This window comes from Panulirus ornatus, chromosome 9, assembly GCF_036320965.1.
Source record: "Panulirus ornatus isolate Po-2019 chromosome 9, ASM3632096v1, whole genome shotgun sequence".
In the NCBI taxonomy this organism is placed as follows: Eukaryota; Metazoa; Arthropoda; class Malacostraca; order Decapoda; family Palinuridae; genus Panulirus; species Panulirus ornatus.
Window position 1 is genome coordinate 28,760,321 of NC_092232.1, and position 27,476 is coordinate 28,787,796.

At 39.6% G+C, this 27,476-nt stretch overlaps 1 protein-coding gene across 1 annotated transcript in view; it reads left to right on the top strand.

Annotated features, from left to right (window-relative positions):
- The window catches only part of LOC139750303 (uncharacterized), a 189,323-nt gene extending 163,584 nt beyond the window's left edge, over positions 1 to 25,739 (top strand). The window contains exons 32-38 of the mRNA XM_071664927.1: positions 7,484 to 7,735; positions 7,993 to 8,123; positions 11,256 to 11,450; positions 11,624 to 11,758; positions 17,077 to 17,217; positions 17,755 to 17,938; positions 24,528 to 25,739. Coding sequence (XP_071521028.1) covers positions 7,484 to 7,735; positions 7,993 to 8,123; positions 11,256 to 11,450; positions 11,624 to 11,758; positions 17,077 to 17,217; positions 17,755 to 17,938; positions 24,528 to 24,787 — 1,298 coding nt within the window. The 3' untranslated portion in view covers positions 24,788 to 25,739. The remainder of the gene's footprint in view (positions 1 to 7,483; positions 7,736 to 7,992; positions 8,124 to 11,255; positions 11,451 to 11,623; positions 11,759 to 17,076; positions 17,218 to 17,754; positions 17,939 to 24,527) is intronic.
- Positions 25,740 to 27,476: the final 1,737 nt, after the last annotated feature.

The following is a 27,476-nucleotide window of genomic DNA, read 5'->3' on the forward strand; positions in this document are numbered from 1 at the left end:
TGTTCCCTCCACCTCCGACACATATATCCTCTTGGTCAATCTTTCCTCACTCATTCTCTCCATGTGCCCAAACCATTTCAAAACACCCTCTTCTGCTCTCTCAACCACACATCTCTCTTACCCGTACGTTACTTACTCGATCAAACCACCTCACACCACACATTGTCCTCAGACATCTCATTTCCAGCACATCCATCCTCCTGCGCACAACTCTATCCATAGCCCACGCCTCACAACCATACAACATTGTTGGAACCACTATTCCTTCAAACATACCCATTTTTGCTTTCCGAGATAATGTTCTCGACTTCCACACATTCTTCAAGGCTCCCAGGATTTTCGCCCCCTCCCCCACCCTATGATCCACTTCCGCTTCCATGGTTCCATCCGCTGCCAGATCCACTCCCAGATATCTAAAACACTTTACTTCTCCAGTTTTTCTCCATTCAAACTTACCTCCCAATTGACTTGACCCTCAACCCTATTGTACCTAATTACCTTGCTCTTATTCACATTTACTCTTTCTTCTTTCACACACTTTACCAAACTCAGTCACCAGCTTCTGCAGTTTCTCACATGAATCAGCCACCAGCGCTGTATCATCAGCAAACAGCAACTGACTCACTTCCCAAGCTCTCTCATCCCCAACAGACTTCATACTTGCCCCTCTTTCCAAAACTCTTGCATTCACCTCCCTAACAACCCCATCCATAAACAAACAACCATGGAGACATCACACACACACATATATATATATATATATTATATATATATATATATATATATATATATATATATATATATATATATATATATATATATATACTCGATCATACCACCTCACACCACACGTTGTCCTCAGACATCTCATTTTTAGCACATCCACCCTCCTGCGCACAACTCGCCCACGCCTCGCAACCATACAACATTGTTGGAACCACTATTCCTTCAAACATACCCATTCTTGCTTTCCGAGATAATGTTCTCGACTTCCACACATTCTTCAAGGCTCCCAGGATTTTTGCCCCGTCCCCCTCCCTATGATTCACTTCCACTTCCATGGTTCCATCCGCTGCCAGATCCATATATATATATATATATATATATATATATATATATATATATATATATATATATATATATATATATATTTTTTTTTTTTCTTTTTTTTTGCTTTGTCGCTGTCTCCCGCGTTTGCGAGGTAGCGCAAGGAAACAGACGAAAGAAATGGCCCAACCCACCCCCATACACATGTATATACATACACGTCCACACACGCAAATATACATACCTACACAGCTATCCATGGTTTACCGCAGACGCTTCACATGCCCTGATTCAATCCACTGACAGCACGTCAACCCCGGTATACCACATCGATCCAATTCACTCTATTCCTTGCCCTCCTTTCACCCTCCTGCATGTTCAGGCCCCAGTCACACAAAATCTTTTTCACTCCATCTTTCCACCTCCAGTTTGGTCTCCCACTTCTCCTCGTTCCCTCCACCTCCAACACATATATCCTCTTGGTCAATCTTTCCTCACTCATTTTCTCCATGTGCCCAAACCATTTCAAAACACCCTCTTCTGCTCTCTCAACCACGCTCTTTTTATTTCCACACATCTCTCTTACCCTTACGTTACTTACTCGATCAAACCACCTCACACTACACATTGTCCTCAAACATCTCATTTCCAGCACATCCATCCTCCTGCGCACAACTCTATCCATAGCCCACGCCTCGCAACCATACAACATTGTTGGAACCACTATTCCTTCAAACATACCCATTTTTGCTTTCCGAGATAATGTTCTCGACTTCCACACATTCTTCAAGGCTCCCAGGATTTTCGCCCCCTCCCCCACCCTATGATCCACTTCTGCTTCCATGGTTCTATCCGCTGCCAGATCCACTCCCAGATATCTAAAACACTTTACTTCCTCCAGTTTTTCTCCCTTCAAACTTACCTCCCAATTGACTTGACCCTCAACCCTACTGTACCTAATAACCTTGCTCTTACTCACATTTACTCTTAACTTTCTTCTTTCACACACTTTACCAAACTCAGTCACCAGCTTCTACAGTTTCTCACATGAATCAGCCACCAGCGCTGTATCATCAGCGAACAACAACTGACTCACTTCCCAAGCTCTCTCATCCCCAACAGACTTCATACTTGCCCCTCTTTCCAAAACTCTTGCATTCACCTCCCTAACAACCCCATCCATAAACAAACTATACAACCATGGAGACATCACACACCCCTGCCGCAAACCTACATTCACTGAGAACCAATCACTTTCCTCTCTTCCTACACGTACACATGCCTCACATCCTTGATAAAAACTTTTCACTGCTTCTAACAACTTGCCTCCCACACCATATTTTCTTAATTCCTTCCACATAGCATCTCTATCAACTCTATCATATGCCTTCTCCAGATCCATAAATGCTACATACAAATCCATTTGCTTTTCTAAGTATTTCTCACATACATTCTTCAAAGCAAACACCTGATCCACACATCCTCTACCACTTCTGAAACCACACTGCTCTTCCCCAATCTGATGATCTGTACATGCCTTCACTCTCTCAATCAATACCCTCCCATATAATTTACCAGGAATACTCAACAAACTTATACCTCTGAAATTTGAGCACTCACTCTTATCCCTTTGCCTTTGTACAGTGGCACTATGCACGCATTCCACCAATCCTCAGGCACCTCACCATGAGTCATACATACATTAAATAACCTTACCAACCAGTCAATAATACAGTCACCCCCTTTTTTAATAAATTCCACTGCAATACCATCCAAACCTGCTGCCTTGCCGGCTTTCATCTTCCGCAAAGCTTTTGCTACCTCTTTTCTGTTTACCAAATCATTTTCCCTAACCCTCTCACTTTGCACACCACCTCGACCAAAACACCCTATATCTGCCACTCTGTCATCAAACACATTCAACAAACCTTCAAAATACTCACTACATCTCCTTCTCACATCATCACTTCTTGTTATCACCTCCCCATTTGCGCCCTTCACTGAAGTTCCCATTTGCTCCCTTGTCTTACGCACTTTATTTACCTCCTTCCAGAACATCTTTTTATTCTCCCTAAAATTTAATGATACTCTCTCACCCCAACTCTCATTTGCCCTCTTTTTCACCTCTTGCACCTTTCTCTTGACCTCCTGTCTCTTTCTTTTATACATCTCCCACTCAATTGCATTTTTTCCCTGCAAAAATCATCCAAATGCCTCTCTCTTCTCTTTTACTAATAATCGTACTTCATCATCCCACCACTCACTACCCTTTCTCATGGCACAAGCATCTTTTGCGCAATCCATCACTGATTCCCTAAATACATCCCATGCCTCCCCCACTCCCCTTACTTCCATTGTTCTCACCTTTTTCCATTCTGTACTCAGTCTCTCCTGGTACTTCCTCACACAAGTCTCCTTCCCAAGCTCACTTACTCTCACCACCCTCTTCACCCCAACATTCACTCTTCTTTTCTGAAAACTCATACAAATCTTCACCTTAGCCTCCACAAGATAATGATCAGACATCCCTCCAGTTGCACCTCTCAGCACATTAACATCCAAAAGTCTCTTTCGCGCGCCTGTCAATTAACACATAATCCAATAACGCTCTCTGGCCATCTCTCCTACTTACATATGTATACTTATGTATATCTCGCTTTTTAAACCAGGTATTCCCAATCACCAGTCCTTTTTCAGCACATAAATCTACAAGCTCTTCACCATTTCCATTTACAACACTGAACATCCCATGTACACCAATTAATCCCTCAACTGCCACATTACTCACCTTTGCATTCAAATCACCCATCACTATAACCTGGTCTCATGCATCAAAACCACTAACACACTCATTCAGCTGCTCCCAAAACACTTGCCTCTCATGATCTTTCTTCTCATGCCCAGGTGCATATGCACCAAGAATCACCCATCTCTCTCCATCAACTTTCAGTTTTACCCATATTAATCGAGAATTTACTTTCTTACATTCTATCACATACTCCCATAACTCCTGTTTCAGGAGTACTGCTACTCCTTCCCTTGCTCTTGTCCTCTCACTAACCCCTGACTTTACTCCCAAGACATTCCCAAACCACTCTTCCCCTTTACCCTTGAGCTTCGTTTCACTCAGAGCCAAAACATCCAGGTTCCTTTCCTCAAACATACTACCTATCTCTCCTTTTTTCACATCTTGGTTACATCCACACACATTTAGACACCCCAGTCTGAGCCTTCGAGGAGGATGTGTGTGTGTGTATATTTACTTATTTATTATACTTTGTCGCTGTATCCCATGTTAGCGAGGTAGCGCAAGGAAATAGAAAAGTGGCCCAACCCACCCACGTACACATGTATATTCATAAACACCCACACACGCACATATACATACCTATACATTTCAACATATATATACATATACATACACAGACATATACATATATATACACATGTACATATTCATAAATGCTGCCTTCATTTATTCCTGCTGCCACCCCGTCACACCGGAAATGGCACCCTCCCTCCCCGCGCATGCACACGAGGTAGCGCTAGGAAAAGACAACAAAGGCCACATTCATTCACACTGAGTCTCTAGCTGTCATGTGTAATGCACCAAAACCACAGCTCCCTTTCCACATCCAGGCCCCACAAAACTTTCCATGGTTTACCCTAGACACTTCACATGCCCTAGTTCAATCTATTGACAGCACGTTGACCCCGGTATATATATATATATATATATATATATATATATATTCATTTTATTATTTTTATTATACTTTGTCGCTGTCTCCCGCGTTTGCGAGGTAGCGCAAGGAAACAGACGAAAGAAATGGCCAAACCCCCCCCCATACACATGTATATACATACGTCCACACACGCAAATATACATACCTACACAGCTTTCCATGGTTTACCCCAGACGCTTCACATGCCTTGCTTCAATCCACTGACAGCACGTCAACCCCGGTATACCACATCGCTCCAATTCACTCTATTCCTTGCCCTCCTTTCACCCTCCTGCATGTTCAGGCCCCGATCACACAAAATCTTTTTCACTCCATCTTTCCACCTCCAATTTGGTCTCCCTCTTCTCCTTGTTCCCTCCACCTCCGACACATATATCCTCTTGGTCAATCTTTCCTCACTCATCCTCTCCATGTGCCCAAACCACTTCAAAACACCCTCTTCTGCTCTCTCAACCATGCTCTTTCTATTTCCACACATCTCTCTTACCCGTACGTTACTCACTCGATCAAACCACCTCACACCACACATTGTCCTCAAACATCTCATTTCCAGTACATCCATCCTCCTGCGCACAACTCTATCCATAGCCCACGCCTCGCAACCATACAACATTGTTGGAACCACTATTCCTTCAAACATACCCATTTTTGCTTTCCGAGATAATGTTCTTGACTTCCACACATTCTTCAAGGCCCCCAGAATTTTCGCCCCCTCCCCCACCCTATGATCCACTTCCGCTTCCATGGTTCCATCCGCTGCCAGATCCACTCCCAGATATCTAAAACACTTCACTTCCTCCAGTTTTTCTCCATTCAAACTCACCTCCCAATTGACTTGACCCTCAACCCTACTGTACCTAATAACCTTGCTCTTATTCACATTTACTCTTAACTTTCTTCTTCCACACACTTTACCAAACTCAGTCACCAGCTTCTGCAGTTTCTCACATGAATCAGCCACCAGCGCTGTATCATCAGCGAACAACAACTAAATGCAAGAGTTTTGGAAAGAGGGGCAAGTATGAAGTCTGTTGGGGATGAGAGAGCTTGGGAAGTGAGTCAGTTGTTGTTCGCTGATGATACAGCGCTGGTGGCTGATTCATGTGAGAAACTGCAGAAGCTGGTGACTGAGTTTGGAAAAGTGTGTGGAAGAAGAAAGTTAAGAGTAAATGTGAATAAGAGCAAGGTTATTAGGTACAGTAGGGTTGAGGGTCAAGTCAATTGGGAGGTGAGTTTGAATGGAGAAAAACTGGAGGAAGTGAAGTGTTTTTAGATATCTGGGAGTGGATCTGGCAGCGGATGGAACCATGGAAGCGGAAGTGGATCATAGGGTGGGGGAGGGGGCGAAAATCCTGGGGGCCTTGAAGAATGTGTGGAAGTCGAGAACATTATCTCGGAAAGCAAAAATGGGTATGTTTGAAGGAATAGTGGTTCCAACAATGTTGTATGGTTGTGAGGCGTGGGCTATGGATAGAGTTGTGCGCAGGAGGATGGATGTGCTGGAAATGAGATGTTTGAGGACAATGTGTGGTGTGAGGTGGTTTGATCGAGTGAGTAACGTAAGGGTAAGAGAGATGTGTGGAAATAAAAAGAGCGTGGTTGAGAGAGCAGAAGAGGGTGTTTTGAAGTGGTTTGGGGCACATGGAGAGGATGAGTGAGGAAAGATTGACCAAGAGGATATATGTGTCGGAGGTGGAGGGAACAAGGAGAAGAGGGAGACCAAATTGGAGGTGGAAAGATGGAGTGAAAAAGATTTTGTGTGATCGGGGCCTGAACATGCAGGAGGGTGAGAGGAGGGCAAGGAATAGAGTGAATTGGAGCGATGTGGTATACCGGGGTTGACGTGCTGTCAGTGGATTGAAGCAAGGCATGTGAAGCGTCTGGGGTAAACCATGGAAAGCTGTGTAGGTATGTATATTTGCGTGTGTGGACGTATGTATATACATGTGTATGGGGGGTGGGTTGGGCCATTTCTTTCGTCTGTTTCCTTGCGCTACCTCGCAAACGCGGGAGACAGCAACAAAGTATAATAAAATAATGAAAAATACATATATATATATATATTATTTGCTCTCTCAGATAAAGTTCTTGCCTTCCACACATTCTTCAATGCTCCCAAAACCTTCGCCCCTTCCCCCACCCTGTGACTCACTTCCGCTTACATGGTTCCATCCGCTGCTAAATCCACTCCCAGTTATCAAAAACACTTGACTTCCTCCTGTTTTTCTCCATTCTGGGAGCATTAAAGAATGTGTGAAAGGTGAGAACGTTATCTCGGAGAGCAAAAATGGGCATGTTTGAAGGAATAGTGGTTCCAACAACGTTGTATGGTTGCGAGGCATGGGCTATAGATAGGGTTATGCAGAGGGGGGGTGGATGTGTTGGAAATGAGATGTTTGAGGATAATATGTGGTGTGAGGTGGTTTGATCGAGTAAGTAATAAAAAAACAAGAGAGATTTGTGGTAATAAAACGAGTGTGGTTGAGAGAGCTGAAGTGTATTGAAGTGGTTTGGTCACATGTAGAGAATGAGTGAGGAAAGATTGACAAAGAGGATATATGTGTCATAGGTGGAGGAAACAAGATATAATATAAATATAACAATATAACAATAATATAAATATATAAATATATGAATATATAAATAAATAATATAATATAATATAAATGTAACATTATTTGTCTGGTCAGCATGCGAGGTTCAGGTAGGGTGGGAGCTGCGTCAATATGGTGAGGGGGAAAGTTGGACTGACCCTGCCCATGCGTGCTCAGTCTGTGTGTGTCATAGTGGCGTGGCCTCCTGCTCTGCCACCTTTTGCCCTGAGCGCCTGCCTCTCCATGTCTTGGAGAACTGTGAGAATGTGGTTTGCCCAGAGTTGAAATGCACCTTGGGGCAGGAAGTGAGGCACCCTCCTGGCAGATGCTGTCCAATGTGTGCACCAGGTTTGTTTTGGTTCTGATTGTCTTGACTTTTTCCTGTTTTTGTGCCTTATAATTATTGGTTATTAGAAGTGGGAATTTCTATTGATAATCAATATAAAGAGAATTTATATTTTAAACCAGTTGAATGTAAGCTGTTCTGACAAATTACTTTACTAAATGATGTCAGACTTAGATTTTGAAAAAGCTCAAGACACAAGTCAAATAATCTGTAAACAGTAGCGAGAAGGTTTTACTATTTCTGAATTTTGTTGTGGTAGTGAGCCGGCGATGTGTGTGGTGGGGACAACACCTCCGTACCTTTGATGGTGTCTTGCTGCAGCACCATGCCTTCTGCGCTTACACCATGGCAGCTCATTGCTCACAGGGACTCTTTACCATCTACACAAAGGTAAGCCCACTATCTTAAAGCCCACTCTCTTTCTTCAAGTCTTCAGTATCTGCAATATATGTACTTAGAGGAACATAGAGAAAACATCTGCATTAGTAAACCATCATTAATAATGGCCATTCCATATGGACATTCACTCTTATATATGGAATGAGTTTTCTTTAGTGGATGAACATTTATTCCCACCAGTGCAATCTTCTAATATTTTGTACAAGGATTTCTTGAAACCATAAGTATGTCACATAAAGATTAATTTACCTGAACTTTGATTTACCTCTTTGAATTTTCCTATTTTGTCATTTATAAAGATTAATTGAGGAAGGCATCAGTGAGTCAAGGACCACATGAACTTTGAGCCAGTGCCTCTTACCTGATCTGTATTTCCACTTTGTGGTTGGTGATGCAATTTGCTACTTCTGGGCCTTATGCCATCTCTCTTGTTGGAGGCTCATAATATCTGCTGCTTAGTTACACGTTACAGTTAAGAGACCAATGAGGAAAATATGCTTTGTTTTGCTATGGCAGCTTCCTTTGCAATGCATATCACAATTTAATGGTTGTTGTATCATATTTGCATATAATTTAGTTGACAGTGACATGTTCCTTAAGAAGCTTTAGGAAGTTTTCAGAGTTTTGTGATGTAATGTCTGCCATGTATTCTCAGGTGCACAAAGATTTGGTGTATAATCAGCTTTAGGTAATTAGAAAATAAAAGATATGCCTTTAACTTTTTGGTAGGAATGTCAGTCACAGTAGCTCATTTGGGTATTCATGTAGTTGTGGCTGCCAGGATGAGATGGAAGTTGATGCTCATTCCTTTATCTTCATTCTCGTATGTACCTCATCTTGACCTTGTTGTAAACTTAGTTTGAGGAAAACTTTGTATAGTCATCAACACCCTGGAAAACTGGGACCATAACATAGCATTTCGAGACTTGTGGACTTTAAACTTTTTCTCTCAAATCCCCTGGATGCTTATTTGTTGGACAATTCATGTGCACCCATTTTCTAGGTAGGTTCATCACTGTTACTTTTGTTTCATAAAGGAGTACCACAGTTGTTTTTCATTGTGTAAGCAACATTCTACAGTTGTTAGGCATTTTAAAGGTAATTATGACTGGGGTTGTGGTTATAATGAATATTTTCCTTGTACTATGACTCATGATAAAAGGTAAATGAAAAGATTAGAGCTACGTCTTCACTAAAATCATCCTCACTATGGATTTATTTGTGCTAGAATATGAGAACTATATGCAATTTATGACAGAGGAAAGAATAGAGAGAGAAAAAAATGATTTGTCTAAAGTTTTAAGACAAATGACTACTTGAGACCCTTATGAACCAATAGGGGTAGTTCTGTTTTATGTCCAGACTGGCACCACATAACCAATGACTCTGTGCAAGTTAACTAAAATGTGTATGAACAGGCTGTAATATGTGTGTATGTTTATGCAATAATCATGCTTTAATCCTTAAACCTTTATAACCTAAGATGCATGATTATATAAAGGGATTTCTAGGTATCATGTACACGCATGTTGGCACTGGCAAAGATACTGACTTCATATCAACTACAGTTTGCAGATATCTTCTTTTATATCACATGAAGATGTGAAAATACTATATGGTACACAATACAAGAAAATTTTCATTTGTGGCATATAGTTCTAGGGCTGGGTAGATATGTGATGACAGTGTTGAGATAACTGGCTTCCCAGTATCGATTTTTTTCTACACTCCTCATCTCTTCAGTTGCAGAGGAAGGCTATACCAGATGTATCCTACTAAAGGTGTTGCTGTCATTTAAACATTAGAAAAATATAAGATTTTAGAGAACAGCTTGCATTTTCTTATACATAGGCAATAAAATGGCATTAACCTGAAAGGTTCCTACCTTTCATATCTATTGGGTATATCTACACCCTTATTGATTGTACCAAATTGTACAAAGTAGTGGATGCATAAAACAGAATTCAGAATTCAAAAGTTTATTTTCGAGAGAAAAGGGACCCCATCCACAATGCAATGACTTGCCTGTGTCACAATATTACCAGAGTAACTGGCAACACACTTTGATGCAATAGTGAACAATGTTGCAAACACATTAACTCCAGACTTTAACCAACTCATTAATGCATTTAAAAATAAGTTCTAAGCATTATTGATCACGTCTCTCACTCTAAACCTAGATAGTGTCTTACAGTTTTGAATACAATGCTCTTCCAAAGCAATACAAATCTCACATTTTAATTCTCTTTGTCAAATCTTCATGTGTACTCCCATACATTTTAATCTTCCTCATATCTTACTCTGTATCCCCTCTTTCAAGTTGTACTCTCTATTCCCATTCATTTGTAACCTAGTAAAGATCTATTCACAAAAATATCCTTATGCCTAATTTTGCCATATGTATAGGATCTAAGGCCTCCACATATTTCATTACACCATGTTATAATCCTTCTGGTGGATAAGACTGCAGTAGTCTTTTTCTAACTTATTTCAGTTTGTACTATAGAGTCTGCATTCACTTTTACTTTCCTTGTTGCATTAGTACACTTTAGTGACATTCACTGTAAAAGTGCAGCCATAATCTACATAGGAGTACCTATGGCAACTGTACAGTGACAAGGAGCTGTAGAGTTTGTAATTCATGGAAATAGAAATTTCAGGAACCCATGAGGATCAACTTGGCTGATATATTTAGAATACCTGAGCTGAAGTTAAACCCTGACCTCAAACAGTGTGGTTAATTTTTTATTTGAGTGCCAAAAGGATTATCATCTTGGGAATAAGCTAGTGTCAAGGTAGATGCTTACCTTTACTGTTGTCTAGAATAGATACTGTTATCATACCTTATCTTATTTTAACATCCAACATTCACTGGCATCCTCAGTCAGTAACCAATTTTCTTAAAATTTAGTCTTTACCTACTAAGCCAGTACCAGTGGTAATGAGATCACATGATTAAGGTAAGAAAACTTAGGTTATCTTCAGACTGGGAAATGAATCTGGGTTCTCTTGCCTGGGAAGTAAATACACTAAACACAATGGTGAAGTCCCATATTATAGATGGATTATCTAATGCAGGATGCAAAAAATTTTCTCATCTACATGAGTCAATCTTATTTGCAGTTTGGTGACTCCACGACAAGGTTGGCTGTGGTGGTGATAGTGACTGTGCTAGTGGGTGACATGCATTTGGAACTTAGGCGGAGTGGCACAGTGGTGGTGGATGGCGAGGATGTTATGCTCCCTTATCTCACATCCACAATAGCTATTTTTGCACATGGCCACAGTATCGTGGTTAACACAGATGTTGGTTTGCAGGTATGTCTGATGATAGATTTTTCTCTGATGGTTTCATAAGCAACCATTTTATTTGATATGAAATAATAAATAAAGATAATTTCATATGGTATGTCCCAGAGACTTGGCTCATTAGATTTTAGTACAGCTCCATTGTTGTATAAAGTAACCATATTTATTTCCCTTATTATTAGGTGGTGTGGAGTATTGGTGGACAAGTGGAGGTGGTGATAGGTGAAGAGCATGGAGGATCTACTTGTGGCCTCTGTGGTAACCTTAACAATATGCCCCAGGATGATCTCACACTGCCTTGTGGTCACGTTTCCCAGGTAGATTCTTTCGCTCCCAGGCAAACTGTTTCAGCATCAGTAACTGTTAACAAGTGACTCTTTTAAAGTAACTGCAAGAGAGCCACCAACAAACATTCAAAACAGAGTAATCCTTAAATTTTCTTCCCATGACCATCCTGTTATCTTTTAGCTGGCTTTTCATTCCATAACACAAGGGTAAGGGCTTAAGTTGCATCTTTTCTGGTCTCTGTATTCTTGGGGGTGCATGGAGAGTTTGATAACTAGAACTTTCTGATTCTTATCATGAAAACTTATGATCTTAAAAAGAAACACATTTACATCATATTAAGACAATGGAATCACGTTTTGGGCTACCTTCTGATGAATTTTACAGATATTGATAATCTTGTTGTAGTTTAGGTTAATCTGGACCTCAGTAAAAGAATTAGGGTAGATAGAGCTGGATCTGAGAATATGTCTTTGTACCTCAACCTAAAGTTATATAAGAAAATAGGAAATGGGGGACTGCTGAAAGCCTACTGGGTCAGGCCAGGCAGCATCAGCTTACACCCAGCCATTAATATTACATACGGTGGATGTAAAACAACTGTTAGTTTAGCTGGGTAATGTTTTCATACCTTTGGATTGTCTGGTTGACTTTCTCTAAATTGTGTAAGATAAGGAAAGTGTTAAGAGTCTGGATATGTACAGTAATTCCTTAAGTGAGAGAGGGATCAGAAATGGAGGAGTGATTATAATTATCAAAAAATTTTCTGTGGGGTATATTTCTAAATTCTGTATTGATTGGAGATTTTGGAATTTTTCTTGTGAGTTCTATACCCAGATCAATGAGGTATGAAGTGAAAAGATTGGGATGAGGACTAGAGATGAGCCCTGTGGTGTCCAACATGTCATGCTGAGAATGTGGTTGTTTTTATGTTTGATATAACACTCTTCTCTCAGTAAGACATCTTTTGTTTTTTCTATGGTGAAGCTTATTGAAAGTTGAGGAATATAACATCTGGAGGCATTATTTAATCTCAGTTTATAGTAATTACCTATTGTCTATTTATAATTGCCTGTTATGATATGGGGAAAGAGTTTTATATCTGTGGGGCCTTTTCTTTTAAACACTCATGCAACTTCTTGGATTTATGTATGCTGTCTGCATTAACTATGTCCTCATTCAATCTGCTCCAATCATTTATCACTCTCATACATTCATTCCTAACTTTAGGTCAGATCACAATATGTGATCTTGCAGTTCTGCAAGGAACTTGCTTCCCTTAGTCCCTATTTTTATGAAGCCAAAATTTGCTACTCTATGGGTGTGTATAGTAGAAATTGCACAAAAACTTCTGTGATGGTTGGCAGGTGGAGTAAGCATGTGCCCTGGTTGAAGAGCACCAAGTTCCTGCTAGTGGGTCTGTCTCATCTCTATGTGTGGATCTGTGCTATTTGTGTGATTTGGATATACCTACTAATGTTTGGCATCCAAACATCCAGCAACATCTCTTGTCCCAGAACCAGTAGTAAATGGAAGAGAACCTCTTTGACCTTAGAAATGAAGCTAGAGATCTTATGATACACTGATGTCAGTGAGAGAGTGTTGGTATGTGGGCATGCTTACAGACAGGATGAATCTACAATTGCATTATTTTATTTGTTGATTTATTTTAACAAAAATAATTATCAAATGACATTTCTGTTAACTTTTGTATTAATACCTTATATACCAATATGATGAAAATCTGGTTTTAACATTTGGGACATTATATCTCTCTGTTACACATATCCCATTTTTCTCTGTATGTTTATTAGTTTGCTGTATGCGATTTCTGTTTGTGAAAGGCTTTTGTGGAACATAACCCACATACAACTAGAGGGATGGATGTACTATAAAAGTATATTTCTATACATTTATATTTACAAGTTATTACTTAATTTCATATTTCCCCTGGTTTCTCCATCCCTACATTTCTCAAAGTATTGTCTACAGTCCACTTTGTTAAAGTCTCTAGCTTTCCATGTAGCTTGGCTCTCTTAATTATGACATTATCTTTGTTGCCCTCCTTTGTGCCTTCTCTATGAGGTCTTTGTATTTCTTTGGGTGTAGTAACTAAGCCTGAGAAACATATCCTAGTTTTGGTCTTATATAGGATATGTATAGCTTGCTAAATATTTCTTTATCCATATACTTGAAAGTTATTCTGATATTTGCTAGCAGACAGTTTTTCTCTGGCAACAGCTTAGGAACAATGTCTACTCCCAATTACCTTCAAAAACTGAATCTAGAAGCTTACTTCTTGTAAGGTGATAATCATATTGAGGCCATCTTTTGCCATGTCCCAACGTCATGGATTTACAATTGTTAAAACTGAATTTCATCAACCATGTTTCACACCAACTTTGGAGTCTTTTTAGATTCCCTTGTAAGCTGATGCAATCCTTTTCACTTTTGACATCCCTCATCAATAAACATATTCAGGAAGGATTTCATACTTTGAGCTAGATATTAATGTGGATCAAGAGGATTAATTGTCCCATAGCCAAAACCTGTGGCATTCCACAGGTCACCTCAACCAATTTGTAAAAGGCTCCTTTAACATGCATCCTTTGTTCCCTCCCACGAAGATAATCTATCCAATAAAAGAGTGTACCCTTATTCCTGTTTGGTGACTTAGCTTCATAATCAGCTTTCTATGTGGTCAAATGCCCTCTGGCATTCCAGATACAAACAGTCCACACAGCCTTTCCTTTTGTTGATTTATAAAGCTCTTTTCTAGAACCTTACACACTTTAATCATTATTGAGACCAATCTGTAGTTCAGTGTCTGTTCCTGGTTTCCTTTCTTTTATATGACGTTTGCACTCATATACACATATACACGTATATATACATAAATGCCCATATTCATACATATGCATATCAACATATACACATATACATACACGTAAACATATACATTTATACACATGTACATATTCATGCTTGCTCTCCTTCATTCATTCCTGGTGCTACCCTGCCCCACAGAAAACAGCATCACTACCCCCTTCTTCAGTGAGGTAACACCAGGAATACAGACAAAAAAGGCCACATTCATTCATTCACATTCAGTCTTTAGCTGTCTTGTGATGCACTGAAACCACAGCTCCCTATCCAGGCTCCACAGACCTTTCTATGATTTACCCCATATGTTTCAAATTCCCTGGTTCATTCCATTTACAGCACTTCAACCTCAGTATACCTCATCATTCCAATTCACTCTATTCCTTGCATACCTCACCCTCAAAATCTTTTTCACTCCACCCTTCCACCTCCAATTTGGTCTCCTGCTTCTCCTTGTTCCCTCCACCTCTGACACATATATTATCTTTGTCAATCTTTCTTCACTCATTCTCTCCATATGTCCAAACCATTTCAACACACCCTCTTCTGCTCTCTCAACCACATTTTTATTTCCACACATCTCTCTTACCCTTTCATTACTTACTCGATCAAACCACCTCACACCACATATTGTCCTCAAACATTTCATTTCCAACACATCCACCCTCCTCAGTACAACCCTATCTATAGGCCATACCTGGCAACCATAACATTATTGGAACTACTATTCCTTCAAACATATCCACTTCTGCTCTCCGAGATAATGTTCTATCCTTGGTAAGGATATTAATTGTATGAATGGATCATGGTGAAATGCCTGAGGATTGGTGGAACGCATGCATAGTGCCATTGTACGAAGGCAAAGGGGATAAAGGTGATTGTTCAAACTATAGAGGCATAGGTTTGTCGAGTATTCCTGGGAAATTATATGGAGGGATATTTATTGAGAGGGTGAAGGCATGTACAGAGCATCAGATTGAGGAAGAGCAGTGTTATTTCAGAAGTGGTAGAGGATGTGTGGATCAGGTTTTTGCTTTGAAGAATGTGTGTCAAAAATCCTTAGAAAAACAGATGGATTTTTATGTAGAGAAAAACAGACGGATTTTTATGTAGCATTTATGGTTCTGGAGAAGGCATATGATAGGGTTGATAGAGATGCTTTGTGGAAGGTCATAAAATTAAATGGTGTGGGAGGTAAGTTGCAAGAAGCAGTGAAAAGGTTTTACCAAGGATGCAAGACATGTGCATGAGTAGGAAGAGAGGAGAGTGATTAGTTCCCAGTGAATGTCAGTCTATGGCAGGGGTGTGTGATGGTTCCTAGTGAATGTCAGTCTGTGGCAGGGGTGTGTGATGTCCCCATGGTTGTTTAGTTTGTTTATGGTTGGGGTGGTTAGGGAGGTGAATGCAAGAGTTTTGGAGAGGGGAGTGAGTATGCAGTCAATTGGGGATGAGAGGGCCTGAGAAGTGAGTCAGTTTTTGTTAGCAGATAATACAGCTCTAGTGGCTGATTTGAGAGAGAAACTGCAGAAGTTAGTGACTGAATTTGGAAAAGCATGTGAAAGGAGAAAGTTGAGATTGAATGTGAATAAGAGCAAGGTTATTAGGTTCAGTAAGGTTTCTCCCAGAACACTTGCCTCTAATGACCTTTCTTCTCATGTCCAGGTGCATAAGCACTAATAATCACCCATCTCTCACCATCCACTTTCACTTTTACCCACATCACTCTAGAATTTACCAAACCACACTTCCCCTTTACCTTCGTTTCACTCAAAGCAAGAACATCCAGCTTTCTTTCTTCAAACATACTTCCTGTCTCTCCTTTCTTCTCATCTTGGTTACATCCGCACACATTGAGACACCCCAATCCAAGCCTTTGAGGAGAATGAGCACTCTCAGCTTGACTCCTTCTTCTGTTTCCCATTTTAGAAATTGAAATACAGGGAGGGGATAGGGGAGAAAGAATACTTCCCATGTATCACCTTTGTGTTGTAAAAGGCGACTAAAAGCAGAGGGATTGGTAGGCTGGAAATCCTCCCCTCCAGTTTTTACTTTTCCAAAAGTAAGAACAGAGAAGGGGGCCAGGTGAGGATTTTCCCTCTTAGGCTCAGTCCTCTGTTCTTAATGCTACCTTACTAATGCAGGAAATGGCAAATATGTATAAGAAAAAAATATGAAGGTGTCTGTAAAAAGTCAGGTCAGTATTTGAATTAGACTATTGCTTCAGAAAATGTCAGTTTTATCTGTGAAGTAGTATTAATCAGATATCAGCAAGGCAAGTGTGTTTTGAGTCAAACTCTTTTATTGATATTGATTATTACTACAGGCCTAGCCATACTACATTGTATACTTTACATGCTCTGTGCACACAGCGAGGTTTTTTAATGCAAAAAAAGTGGTAGTGTTATATGTAGAACTTTCTATCAGAATCATATTAGAAGATTTTGTCACTGATTTGTATGTTTTCTAGAGTGTGGAGGACTTCTTGGAGGGATGGAGTATGGGCAAAGACTGTATAGCTCCACCCTCTGTCCACCAGTGCTCTGCTTCCACATTGAAATTGTCTGGAAGCATCTATGAACTGGCGTATAACAGCTGTTCTGCCATCAAGGTAGTATCATTTGCACTGAGGGGCTGGGCATTGTTGCCAATGATCAGCATCAACAGTTTTGAATATTAATTGAAATTCATGGATTGAAATTATAGAATAAATCCACTATGCTTAGATTGCATATGATTATAGATTGAATCTATGTGAATGTAGAACAGAATAGTGTTTTTATTGATTATAGTGATTTTTCAGTTTTCAGCCATGAATTTGTAGTAAAATGTCAGTTAATGCACCATTATATAAGTTTCCTTTAAGTGTATGTTCTTTCCCAAGAGCTACATTACCTGGATGTACTAAGATTATATTGATATGAAATTTGTACATTGTATAGAGAAGTGGCTTGGTCAACTTAGTAAGTAAGCTCATATGGTCCAAATGAAAGATACTAGTCTACATTAACTTTTATATAGGAAGTATCTCTGCTTTCTTTACTTGAATACTGTTCACAGATATGAATCTGAGACCATCCTTCTTGAAGCATGGTGCATGCATTATCTTCTGCTGCCCACATTCAAGTTAATACTTCTTTATCTGCAGGGTCTGAGCTTCCAGAAGTGCCACCACCTGGTTCCTCCTGACCCGTACGTCACAGCATGTAGGAGGGAGGTGTGTGAGTGCCAGGGTAATGTCGCCACTTGCCTCTGTGCTACTTTCAGCCTATATTCTACGCTTTGCACCAGAGCTGGTCTTGTCTTGTCCTGGCGTACCCCACATCTATGCGGTAAGTGTTATGGCATGTGTCCTGCTGTAGTATGTTGTTATATTGTGGTAATTGTGATGCATAAACTTCTGAGGTGTCTTGATTTCCAATTAGGAGTTTTAAAGAAAGTGTTCTCTTGTAAAAGATTTTCAGGGTTGATTTGTGGGAGTTTGCTCCATCACATCACAGTGAGCTGTCTTCGTGTTGGGTCAGCAGTTTTTTACAGGGGTAGATTCAAGCCTTCTTCTCTTTCCTTTCCCATTTTGTTGATGATGAAAAGATTACAGTATTACAAATTGAGCATCCCTAATCCGAAAATCTAAAATCCAAAATGTTCCAAAATCCGAAACTTTTTGAGTGGTGGCATGACATAACAAGTGGAAAATTCTACACCTGACCTCATTTGCCCATGCTGTGCTCTAACACTCTGTCAGCACCAGTTTGTTACAAACCATCTTCACCAACAGACCTACATAGATTACTCACTGTGCTTTTACTTATTATCTGCTCTGTGTGAATAAGTTTAAGAAAGTGATTGCTTATCAGTTGCATATAAATTCAGCGCCAGGATTGAAGATGATGCCAAACAACTACAAATTGTCTACATGGGCAGCTGGCATTGTGACACTTAGCTTTCTGATGGTTCACTGTTACACAAACTTTGTTTCTTGTGCAAGAGTATTAAAAATATTGTACACTTCATTACCTTCAGGCTATGTGTATAAATTGTATATAAAACATAAATGGATTTTGTGCTTAGACTTGGGTCCTATCCCCAAGATATCTCATTATCTACTATCCATCATGACATACGTGGAAAACAGGATGGTATGGAAACAAACGTTTTGAACTTTCAGTGGTCTTCCTCAGGAGATACTGATTCCAGCATTTGGTGGGACTGTGTTCCCAGCAGGTGATGGCTAACTGGTCAGATGCCTTGGAGTGTCACTCTCTGTTTAGATTGTTTGTCCTGCTGCCTCCAGCGATTCAGAGCGATCTCTACTGCCTGAGTGAGCAGCAGATGAACCCAGACCTTGTGTCAATGTTGTTCTTAATCCCTTCCTCCAGGTAAGCTCTCACACTGTCACTAAAGAGTCAGTGCCAAAGCAGCTACAGGCAAGTAACAAACCATTTAGTGATAGAGTGAGAGCTTACTTAGAGGAAGGGATTGAGAACATTAACACAAGGTCTGGTTTCATCTGCTGGTCATGTCAGGCAGTGGAGATTGCTCTAAACAGGTGGAGGCAGCAGGACAAGCAATCCAATCAGAAAGCAACACACCTAGGTATCCAACTGGGTGACCATCACTTTCTGGGAACACAGTCCTGCTGAATGCTGGAATCAGTATCTCCTAAGGAACACCGGTGAACAGTCAAAATGTTGAGGCATGTCTCATTTCTAACCTGTTTGTTTCTATGCCATCCTGTTTTCCACATATCTCATTATGTATATGCAACTATTCCAAAATCCAAAACAGATAAGGGATAATCAACGTGTATATTAAAGTACATCAAGCTTGTTCCTTCTTTATTTAAACTCGGTTTGATTTTGAATAATGGGGTAGGATCCTTGGAGCAATGAGGGTGAAATGAAATTTTCAGGTTATATGTAATCTCTATAATTGAGATAAAAAGTGATATTTCATAGTATTTGACAGTATAACAAATCATAACAATCACATACAATCACTTGTAGATTTTACATGCGTAAGGAGCAAATTATTCCATGCATATACCAAAAACATTCGTGGCCAATTCCGAGGTTCTTCCAAATTGATGAAAAGCAACAAATTCCACAGAAATCCACATTATTTCACAGAAATCTAAGAGAAGTACAATACTGCAACTGAAATATACCTGTAATACTGTATGAGACCCATTTATATTATATGAAATCTAACAAGACAATTGTAAACAGACAACCAATTTACAGTTATGAAAATAGAAGTAATGAACTTAAGAAAGCACACAAGCAGCTTAAAGGCTTCCAGCATTGAGGCAATATGAAAAGAAAATATAAACAATGCAGATGATATGCTTACATTATAGCAGTGACAATGGAGCCATCCTATCATTGCATCTGGTGTGCCTCATCTTCCACTTCTTTGTAACTAGAGTGGAATCAAAAGCCTTTCATTCCATTAATTCTCTTTGCATTGCCTCTCTTCAACCTTTTCTTTTCATATGCTATGTTGCTGTATATCTATACTACAGATATTATTTTTCCATTGTTTTCATGAGTTGTCTGCATGTTTACCTACCCCAAGGGATTGGATCCGTTGACATATATTTAACAGCTACTTCCCACAGTGTCTATGTGAAGTCCAGCCACTTGAGGATTGACTAATATTATACCTCCTTCTTCCCTCAAACAGCTAAACCATAGAATTCTTTTCCATCTCTTCTTTTTCTCTACATATAACTGTTCTAACTTTCACCTACAGAGATCTAATGTATTTCTACTTTGTTTTCTTTTCACTTTTTTCTTTCACTCACCTGGGGAATGTTTTGCCTATGTCATGTGTCACTAAAAATGTATAAATGGTTTTGAGAATGAGAGAAACATGGTTGCAATGGGTGTTGTGAGCAAAAAAGTGTGATGTGATGAAATTGGTGAGATAACTGGTAAATGGGGAGTGCGTGGAGTAAATGAGAATGGAAGTTATCTTGTTAATGTCTGTGCTGAGAGAGATTTATTCCTTGCCAACACCTTTTTGCAGCACTAGATGATCCACAGATATACATGGATGAGGAATGATGGAAGAGAAGAGCAAAAGGCTTTGATTGACTATGTGGCAGTGAATGAAAGATTGCAAAAGGCCATGATAGATGCTAGAGTTGTGAGAGAATTGTTTGGAGACTGACCATTTTGTGGTTCTTGTGGGGATAAGGATAAGGGAGAAGTGGAGGTATGGTGTAAGGAAGAACAGAGAGTTGAAGCATTAGCAAACGAGAAGATGAATCGGAAAAAATGTAGTGATTAGTATGAAAGGAAGATAACTGAAAGCTTAGATAAAGGTGCAGTGAATGTGGAGATGCAGTCATTTTTTGAACGTGTTTAAAATGTTTACAGAATTACAATTAAAGATTATAGAATTAGTTGTTGGATATAAGGTTGTGAAATAAAGGAATAAAAAGGAGAATGCATGCTCGATAGAAAAAAATTAGAAATGCTGGGAATGAGAAGAAAAATGCATATGGTAGATTGCTTGATAGGAATGTACCAGTGGAAGTTCAGCAAAGGAGGAGGGAAGAATATGAAATATGTATGCAGAAGAAAGTTGAATGAAAAGTTTGAGGATGATAAAAATCACATTGGAAGAAGGTGAATAAGGAAAGAGGTGGATGTAAAAGTGGAAATGTTAATATGAGATGTAAGGAAGGAGCTGCTGAATCAAAAGGAGGAAGTCAAAGGAAGATGGAAAGCATATTTTGGAGAATTGATGAATGTGGGAGGAGGGTAGGCAGCAGTTCTTACATGCATAGGTATGGGTGATGGAAGAAAGAGGATGCAAATGCAAGGGGCTATACCAAAAAGGGAGGTAAGAAGGGCAATAAAGAGGCTCAAGGTAGGAAAGGCACCTGGAGTGGATGGGATTATGGCTGAAATGCTGAAGTATGAAGAATATGTGGTAGAGTGGTTGCATCTGACAAGTAATTTTGCACGGAAACAGAAGTCTGTGCCTGAGGATTGGGTGAAAGCTATTATTGTTCCTTTATTCAAAGGAAAAGGTTCTAAGGATGTATATAGCAGTTATCAGGGAATAAGTCTGTTAAGTGTACCAGGAAAAGTGTATGCAAGAATGTTGATTGGAGTGATGGAAGTAACAGAAAGCAGAATAAGTGAAGAGCAAGGGGGTTTTTGGAAAGTTAGGGGATGTTTGGATCAGATTTTTGTGGTAAAGATGATTGTGGAAAAGTATTTAGCGAAAGGGAAGAAGTTGTATGCAACTTTTATGGATCTGTAAAAAGCGTATGACAGAGATGAGTGGAATGCTTTATGGGATGTATTAAGGATATGTGGGGTTGGGGGACAACTGTTGGATGGTGTAAAAACCTTTTATAGAGGAGCAAATGCATGTGTAAAAATAGATGGAGAGCTGAGCGAAAGTTTCAGTATACATGTGAGAGTGAACCAGGGTTGTGTGATGTCACCATGGACAGAGTGATAAGAGAAATGAAAGCAAAACTTTGGAAAGGGGGTGCAGAGATGAAGTGTGGTGATGAGATATGGTGGCTAGTGGCAAGCCTGTTTGCAGACAATACTGTGTTGTTTGCTGAGAGTGAAAAGGAGTTGCAGAAGGTTGTAAGTGTGTTTTATGACATGTGTAAGCATAGGTGATTGAAGGTAAATGCAAATAAAAGCATAGGAAGTGTCTTTTATGATGTGTGTAAGTATAGGTGATAGAAGGTAAACACAAATAAAAGCAAAGTAATGGTGTTTGAAGGGAAACAGTGAGAGTGTAGATTTTGTAAAACCATATATAGTGAAAGAAGAAAGTGTACTGAATTGTACTTTGGATATGGGGGGAGAAAGAGTGGTAGAGGTGAGAGAATTTGAAATTTTAGGAGTTGTCTTGGGTAATTTTGGTGAATGGAAGGGGAGATATGGGAGAGAGCAGGACAGGATAGAAGTCACTGGGTCCCTTAATAGAATAATGAAGGTTAGAGGTGTAAGTATGGAAGTGAAGAGAGGATTAAGGGATAGCATAATCCTCCTGATCCTGACCTATGCAGCTGAAACATGGGCTTAGAATTAGTCACAGAGGTCAAGAATGCAGGCTGTGGAATTGAGCTATTTGAGAAGAGCATGTGGTACAACTTGGCAGAATTAAGAAGGAAATGAAGGGGTGTATGAGAGATGTGGTATGGCAGGGAATGCAAAGGGAATGAATTATGGAGAGATAGAGTGGGTGGCACATAATATTTTGAGGTGGTTTGGCTTTTTGGAGAATTGCAAGACTGGGAGTGTACAAGGAGAGTGTGTGATAGTACAAATAAAGGGGTTGGTGTGAGAGGAAGATCATCTGTGACATGGGCAAATAGAGTGGAAGAATACTGGAGAGAGAGAAATGGTGGAAGGATGCATGTGAGGGAAACATGTAAGGACAAGGATAAGTGGAGACTTGCCATGACCACCCCTTGATGGAAGTTCCCAGGGGAATGGGCATCAGAGAGAGAGATATATATGTTGTAGTTGGTATTTTTGAAGTTTTAATTTGATGCATTAAATAACATCCTAAAATCAAACTACTATGATTGAAATAAAATTCAGATGTTGTTGATACTGTGACTTACATTAGAGTGGCTTCAGCCCACATCACATAAAAAAATAAAATCAGTTTTCATCTTTTTAGAAGTTTACTTATAAGATCCTTCATCTCTCGTATATTAATAATCCATTATAGTGCTAAAAGATTTATTAATTCAGCATTATGAAAGAATCATGTACATAATGATAACTATTATACAGTTCATGAGTAATGGGGCTACTAATATGTGAAGAGCAGCTGAGAAGAATATTCTTTTTGCTTTGTTTTTTATAGTAGCCATTGGCAAAGACAGTCTTGATTGTCACCATCTAGGATGAAGGGTAAAATATTGAGTAAAACATAATGAAAAGTATTAATTAGATCTTCTCATATAAACGACCATTAAAGGAAGAAGAAAAGACAGATGAAGGAATTTCAGTCTTCAAGTAACTGGTTCCCACACAGAAAGTACGGAAAGCAGCAGTGTATTGCAGGTCCAGGCCTTAGTAACTGGGTCATATGTAGACAGGGAAGTGTATTACCACTACTACCTGCCTGGGTACTGGGAGGGTTAGCAGTGGCTGCATGGGGAGCCGGCACTTCATTGGTTTTCAAGTTGCACTCCTTTGACCCTGGAAGCTGTCTTTTCTTTCTGCTTCACCCACACATGAACTGCTGGCATTCTGTCCACAAACATGCAGTGTCTCCTTATTACACATAGCACTTGACAACAGTTAACTAGTACCACTCATTCTTCATGACTAGATTTTCCTGCGGTGAATGCAGTACAATAGCCCTTCCTTTTGGCAAAAGTAAGAGCAAAGTAGTAGTAGGTAGGAATGTTTGACTGGAGCATTGGGTAGAGAGGCATAAGGTAGAAGTAGTATGTTGGAACATTAGGTTGACATTTTAGGTAGAAGTAGTTGGTAGAAACATTTGTGTGGAGCCTCTGCAAATAGTGCTGCGTTAGAGTTGCCCTCCGCCAGTAGCTTGTTAAGGGTGAGGCATTAAAGGTAAAGAAGTGGCACTGGCCTTTGACAGTTAATGGGGATACTTTTGCCATGGCCAGCCTCTTGAGGGAGTTCCCAAAGGGAAGAGACATTAGAGATCTAGTTAGGCAGATGTATGTAAACAGCTTATGAGTGCAATTCAGCCATACAACATTCTAGATGAATCCCATACATGGACTCAAAAATAAAAAGAGTGGTATACTTAGATGTTAAATTATTGCTTTCCAATACAGTTATCTTTTTGACAGTGATCAAATTCCTAATGTGTCAGTAATAGTATTTACAAATAGCATGTATATATTTAACATCGAAACTCATTATAAAGAAGTGTGATTTTGATGTTCCACAGAGGTGACTTGTCCACCAGGAATGATGTGGTCTGAGTGTGTGCCTCCATGTGGTCCACTTGATTGCAATTATACTACTAGTCACACCTCGTACCAAGAATCTCAAGATGTCTCCATTACCTCAGCATTCACACCATCATTAATATCTTCCTCATCTTCATTCTCACGGTGCCAGGGCCCATGTGTTCCTGGATGTACATGTCCCCATGGCTATGCCTTGAAGGATGGTACATGTGTGATGCAGGAAGACTGCTACAAGTAAGGAGCTGTCAGGTGTCTTGTTAGTCAATACAGGTAATGATGAAAAATAATGGGATAACTAAGGGGAATGAAGATCTCCCCAGTGATCTCTTAAGCTATGTAATGTGAAATGAGGGATTCTTGGACCTTAAGCATGAGACAGTCATCTTTGAAGGCTGCTGAAAGGGGGAGGAACATTACATATTAATGAAAAGATTTTTCCTTTAATATTCCTTAAAGATATATCTTTCGACATGCAGCAACAAAGCATTACTCTTTTAAAGGAAAACTTACATTAGATTTTAGTTAGATTTTATAAAAACTTTCATAACCCTGGTTATTTGCTGATAAGCCATCTGATCCTACCTATGAGTACAGTTTTAAGTCTTCATGTCATGATGTACAAAGTTTTCATACATATATACATTCATACATCCTTGAACACCACATATTTTTCATTGTGCATTTTGTGTACATACAGACTCAAACATGAGTTGCCCAATGTTCCCATAACACAGAAACCTTGACCAGACATTACTATATGGCAGTTTAAGGTTTTGAGAGTCATAACAGATGGATATATTGATTTCAAATGGCTTTGCCTTCAAAAAGCTTACATCATGAGTGAAAAGTTACCATATCATTAGGAATACAGTTTTAATAAAGAACGTTTTACTCTGAAGGAGTCCATGTTTACCTTGGGCTGGGTAACATCATCAAGTGGCTGATTCAAGTAAGAAACTTCAGAAGTTGGTGACTGAGTTTGGAAAAGTGTGTGAAAGGAGAAAGTTGAGAGCAAATGTAAATAAAAGCAAGGTTATTAGGTTCAGTAGGGTTGAGGGATGAGTAAATTGGGATGCATGTTTGAATGGAGAAAAATTGGAGGAAGTGAAGTGTTTTAGATATCTGGAAGTGGACTTAGCAGCCAATGGAAACCATGAAAATGGAAGTGAGTCACAGGGTAGGGGAGAGGGCGAAGGTTCTGGGAGTGATGAAAAATGTGTGGAAGGAGAGAACATTATCTCGAAGAGCAAAAATGGGTATGTTTGAAGGAATAATAACTCCAACAATATTGTGAGGTTGCAAGGCATGGGCTATAGATAGGGGTGTACAGAGGAAGGCATATATGTTGGAAATGAAATGTTTGAGGACAACATGTAGTGCGAGGTGGTTTGATCAAGTAATTAATGAAAGTCTTATATAAGAGAGATGTGTGGAAATAAAAAGAGTGTGGTTAAGAGAGCAGAAGAGAGTGTGTTGAAATGGTTTGGACATATGGATAGAATGAGTGCGGAATGATTGACAAAGAGGATATATGTGTCAGAGGTGGAGGGAACAAGCAGAAGCGGAAGACCAAATTGAAGGTGAAAGGATGGAGAGAAAAAGATTTTGAGTGATCGGGGCCTGAACATACAGGAGGGTGAGAGGGGTACAAGGAATAGAGTGAATTGGAATGATGTGGTATACTGGTGTAGATGTGCTGTCAGTAGACTGAACAAGGCCATGTGAAACATCTAGAGTAAAGCATGGAAAGGTCTGTGGGGCCTGGGTATGGATAGAGAGCTAGGCATTACACATGACAGCTAGAAACTGTGTGTGAATGAAAGCGGCCTTTTTTATTTGTTCTCCTGTCGCTACCTTGCTGAAGTGGGGGGCAGCGATGCTGTTTCCTGTGGGGCGGGGTGGCGCCAAGAATGGATTGAAGGCAAGTAAGTATGAATATGTACATGTGTTTATATGTATATGGCTGTGTATGTATATGTATATGTATGTATATGTGTATATGTTGATATGCACATGTATGTGTATGGGCATCTTTGTATATGTATGCGTATATGAGTGGATGGGTCGTTCTTCATTTGTGTCCTGGTGCCACCTTGCTGAAGTGGGAAACAGTGATCAGGTATAATAAATGAATATAAATGATATATATTTTCTTTTTCTTTCATACTATTCACCATTTCCCGCATCAGCGAGGTAGCGTTAAGAACAGAGGACTGCACCTCTGAGGAAACATCCTCATCCAGCCCCCTTCTCTGTTCCTTCGTATGGGGAAAAAAAAAAAAAAGATAATAAATATGTATATATTTTTTAATTTTCCAAAAGAAGGAACAGAGGGGGCCAGGTGAGGATATTCCAAAAAAGGCCCAGTCCTCTGTTCCTAATGCTACCTCGCTAACGCAGGGAAATGGCGAATAGTTATATATATATATATATATATATATATATATATATATATATATATATATATATATATATATATATATATATATATATTCCCTGGGGATAGGGGAGAAAGAATACTTCCCACGTATTCCCTGCGTGTCGTAGAAGGTGACTAAAAGGGGAGGGAGCGGGGGGCTGGAAATCCTCCCCTCTCGTTTTTTTTTAATTTTCCAAAACAAGGAACAGAGAATTGGGTCAGGTAAAGGCCCAGTCCTCTGTTCTTAACACTACCTCGCTGATGTGGGAAATGGCGAATAGTTTGAAAGAAAAAGAAAATATATATATATATATATATATATATATATATATATATATATATATATATATATATATATATATATATATATATATATATATATATATATATATATATATATATATATCCCTGGGGATAGGGGATTAAGAATACTTCCCACGTATTCCCTGCGTGTCGTAGAAGGCGACTAAAAGGGGAGGGAGCGGGGGGGCTGGAAATCCTCCCCTCG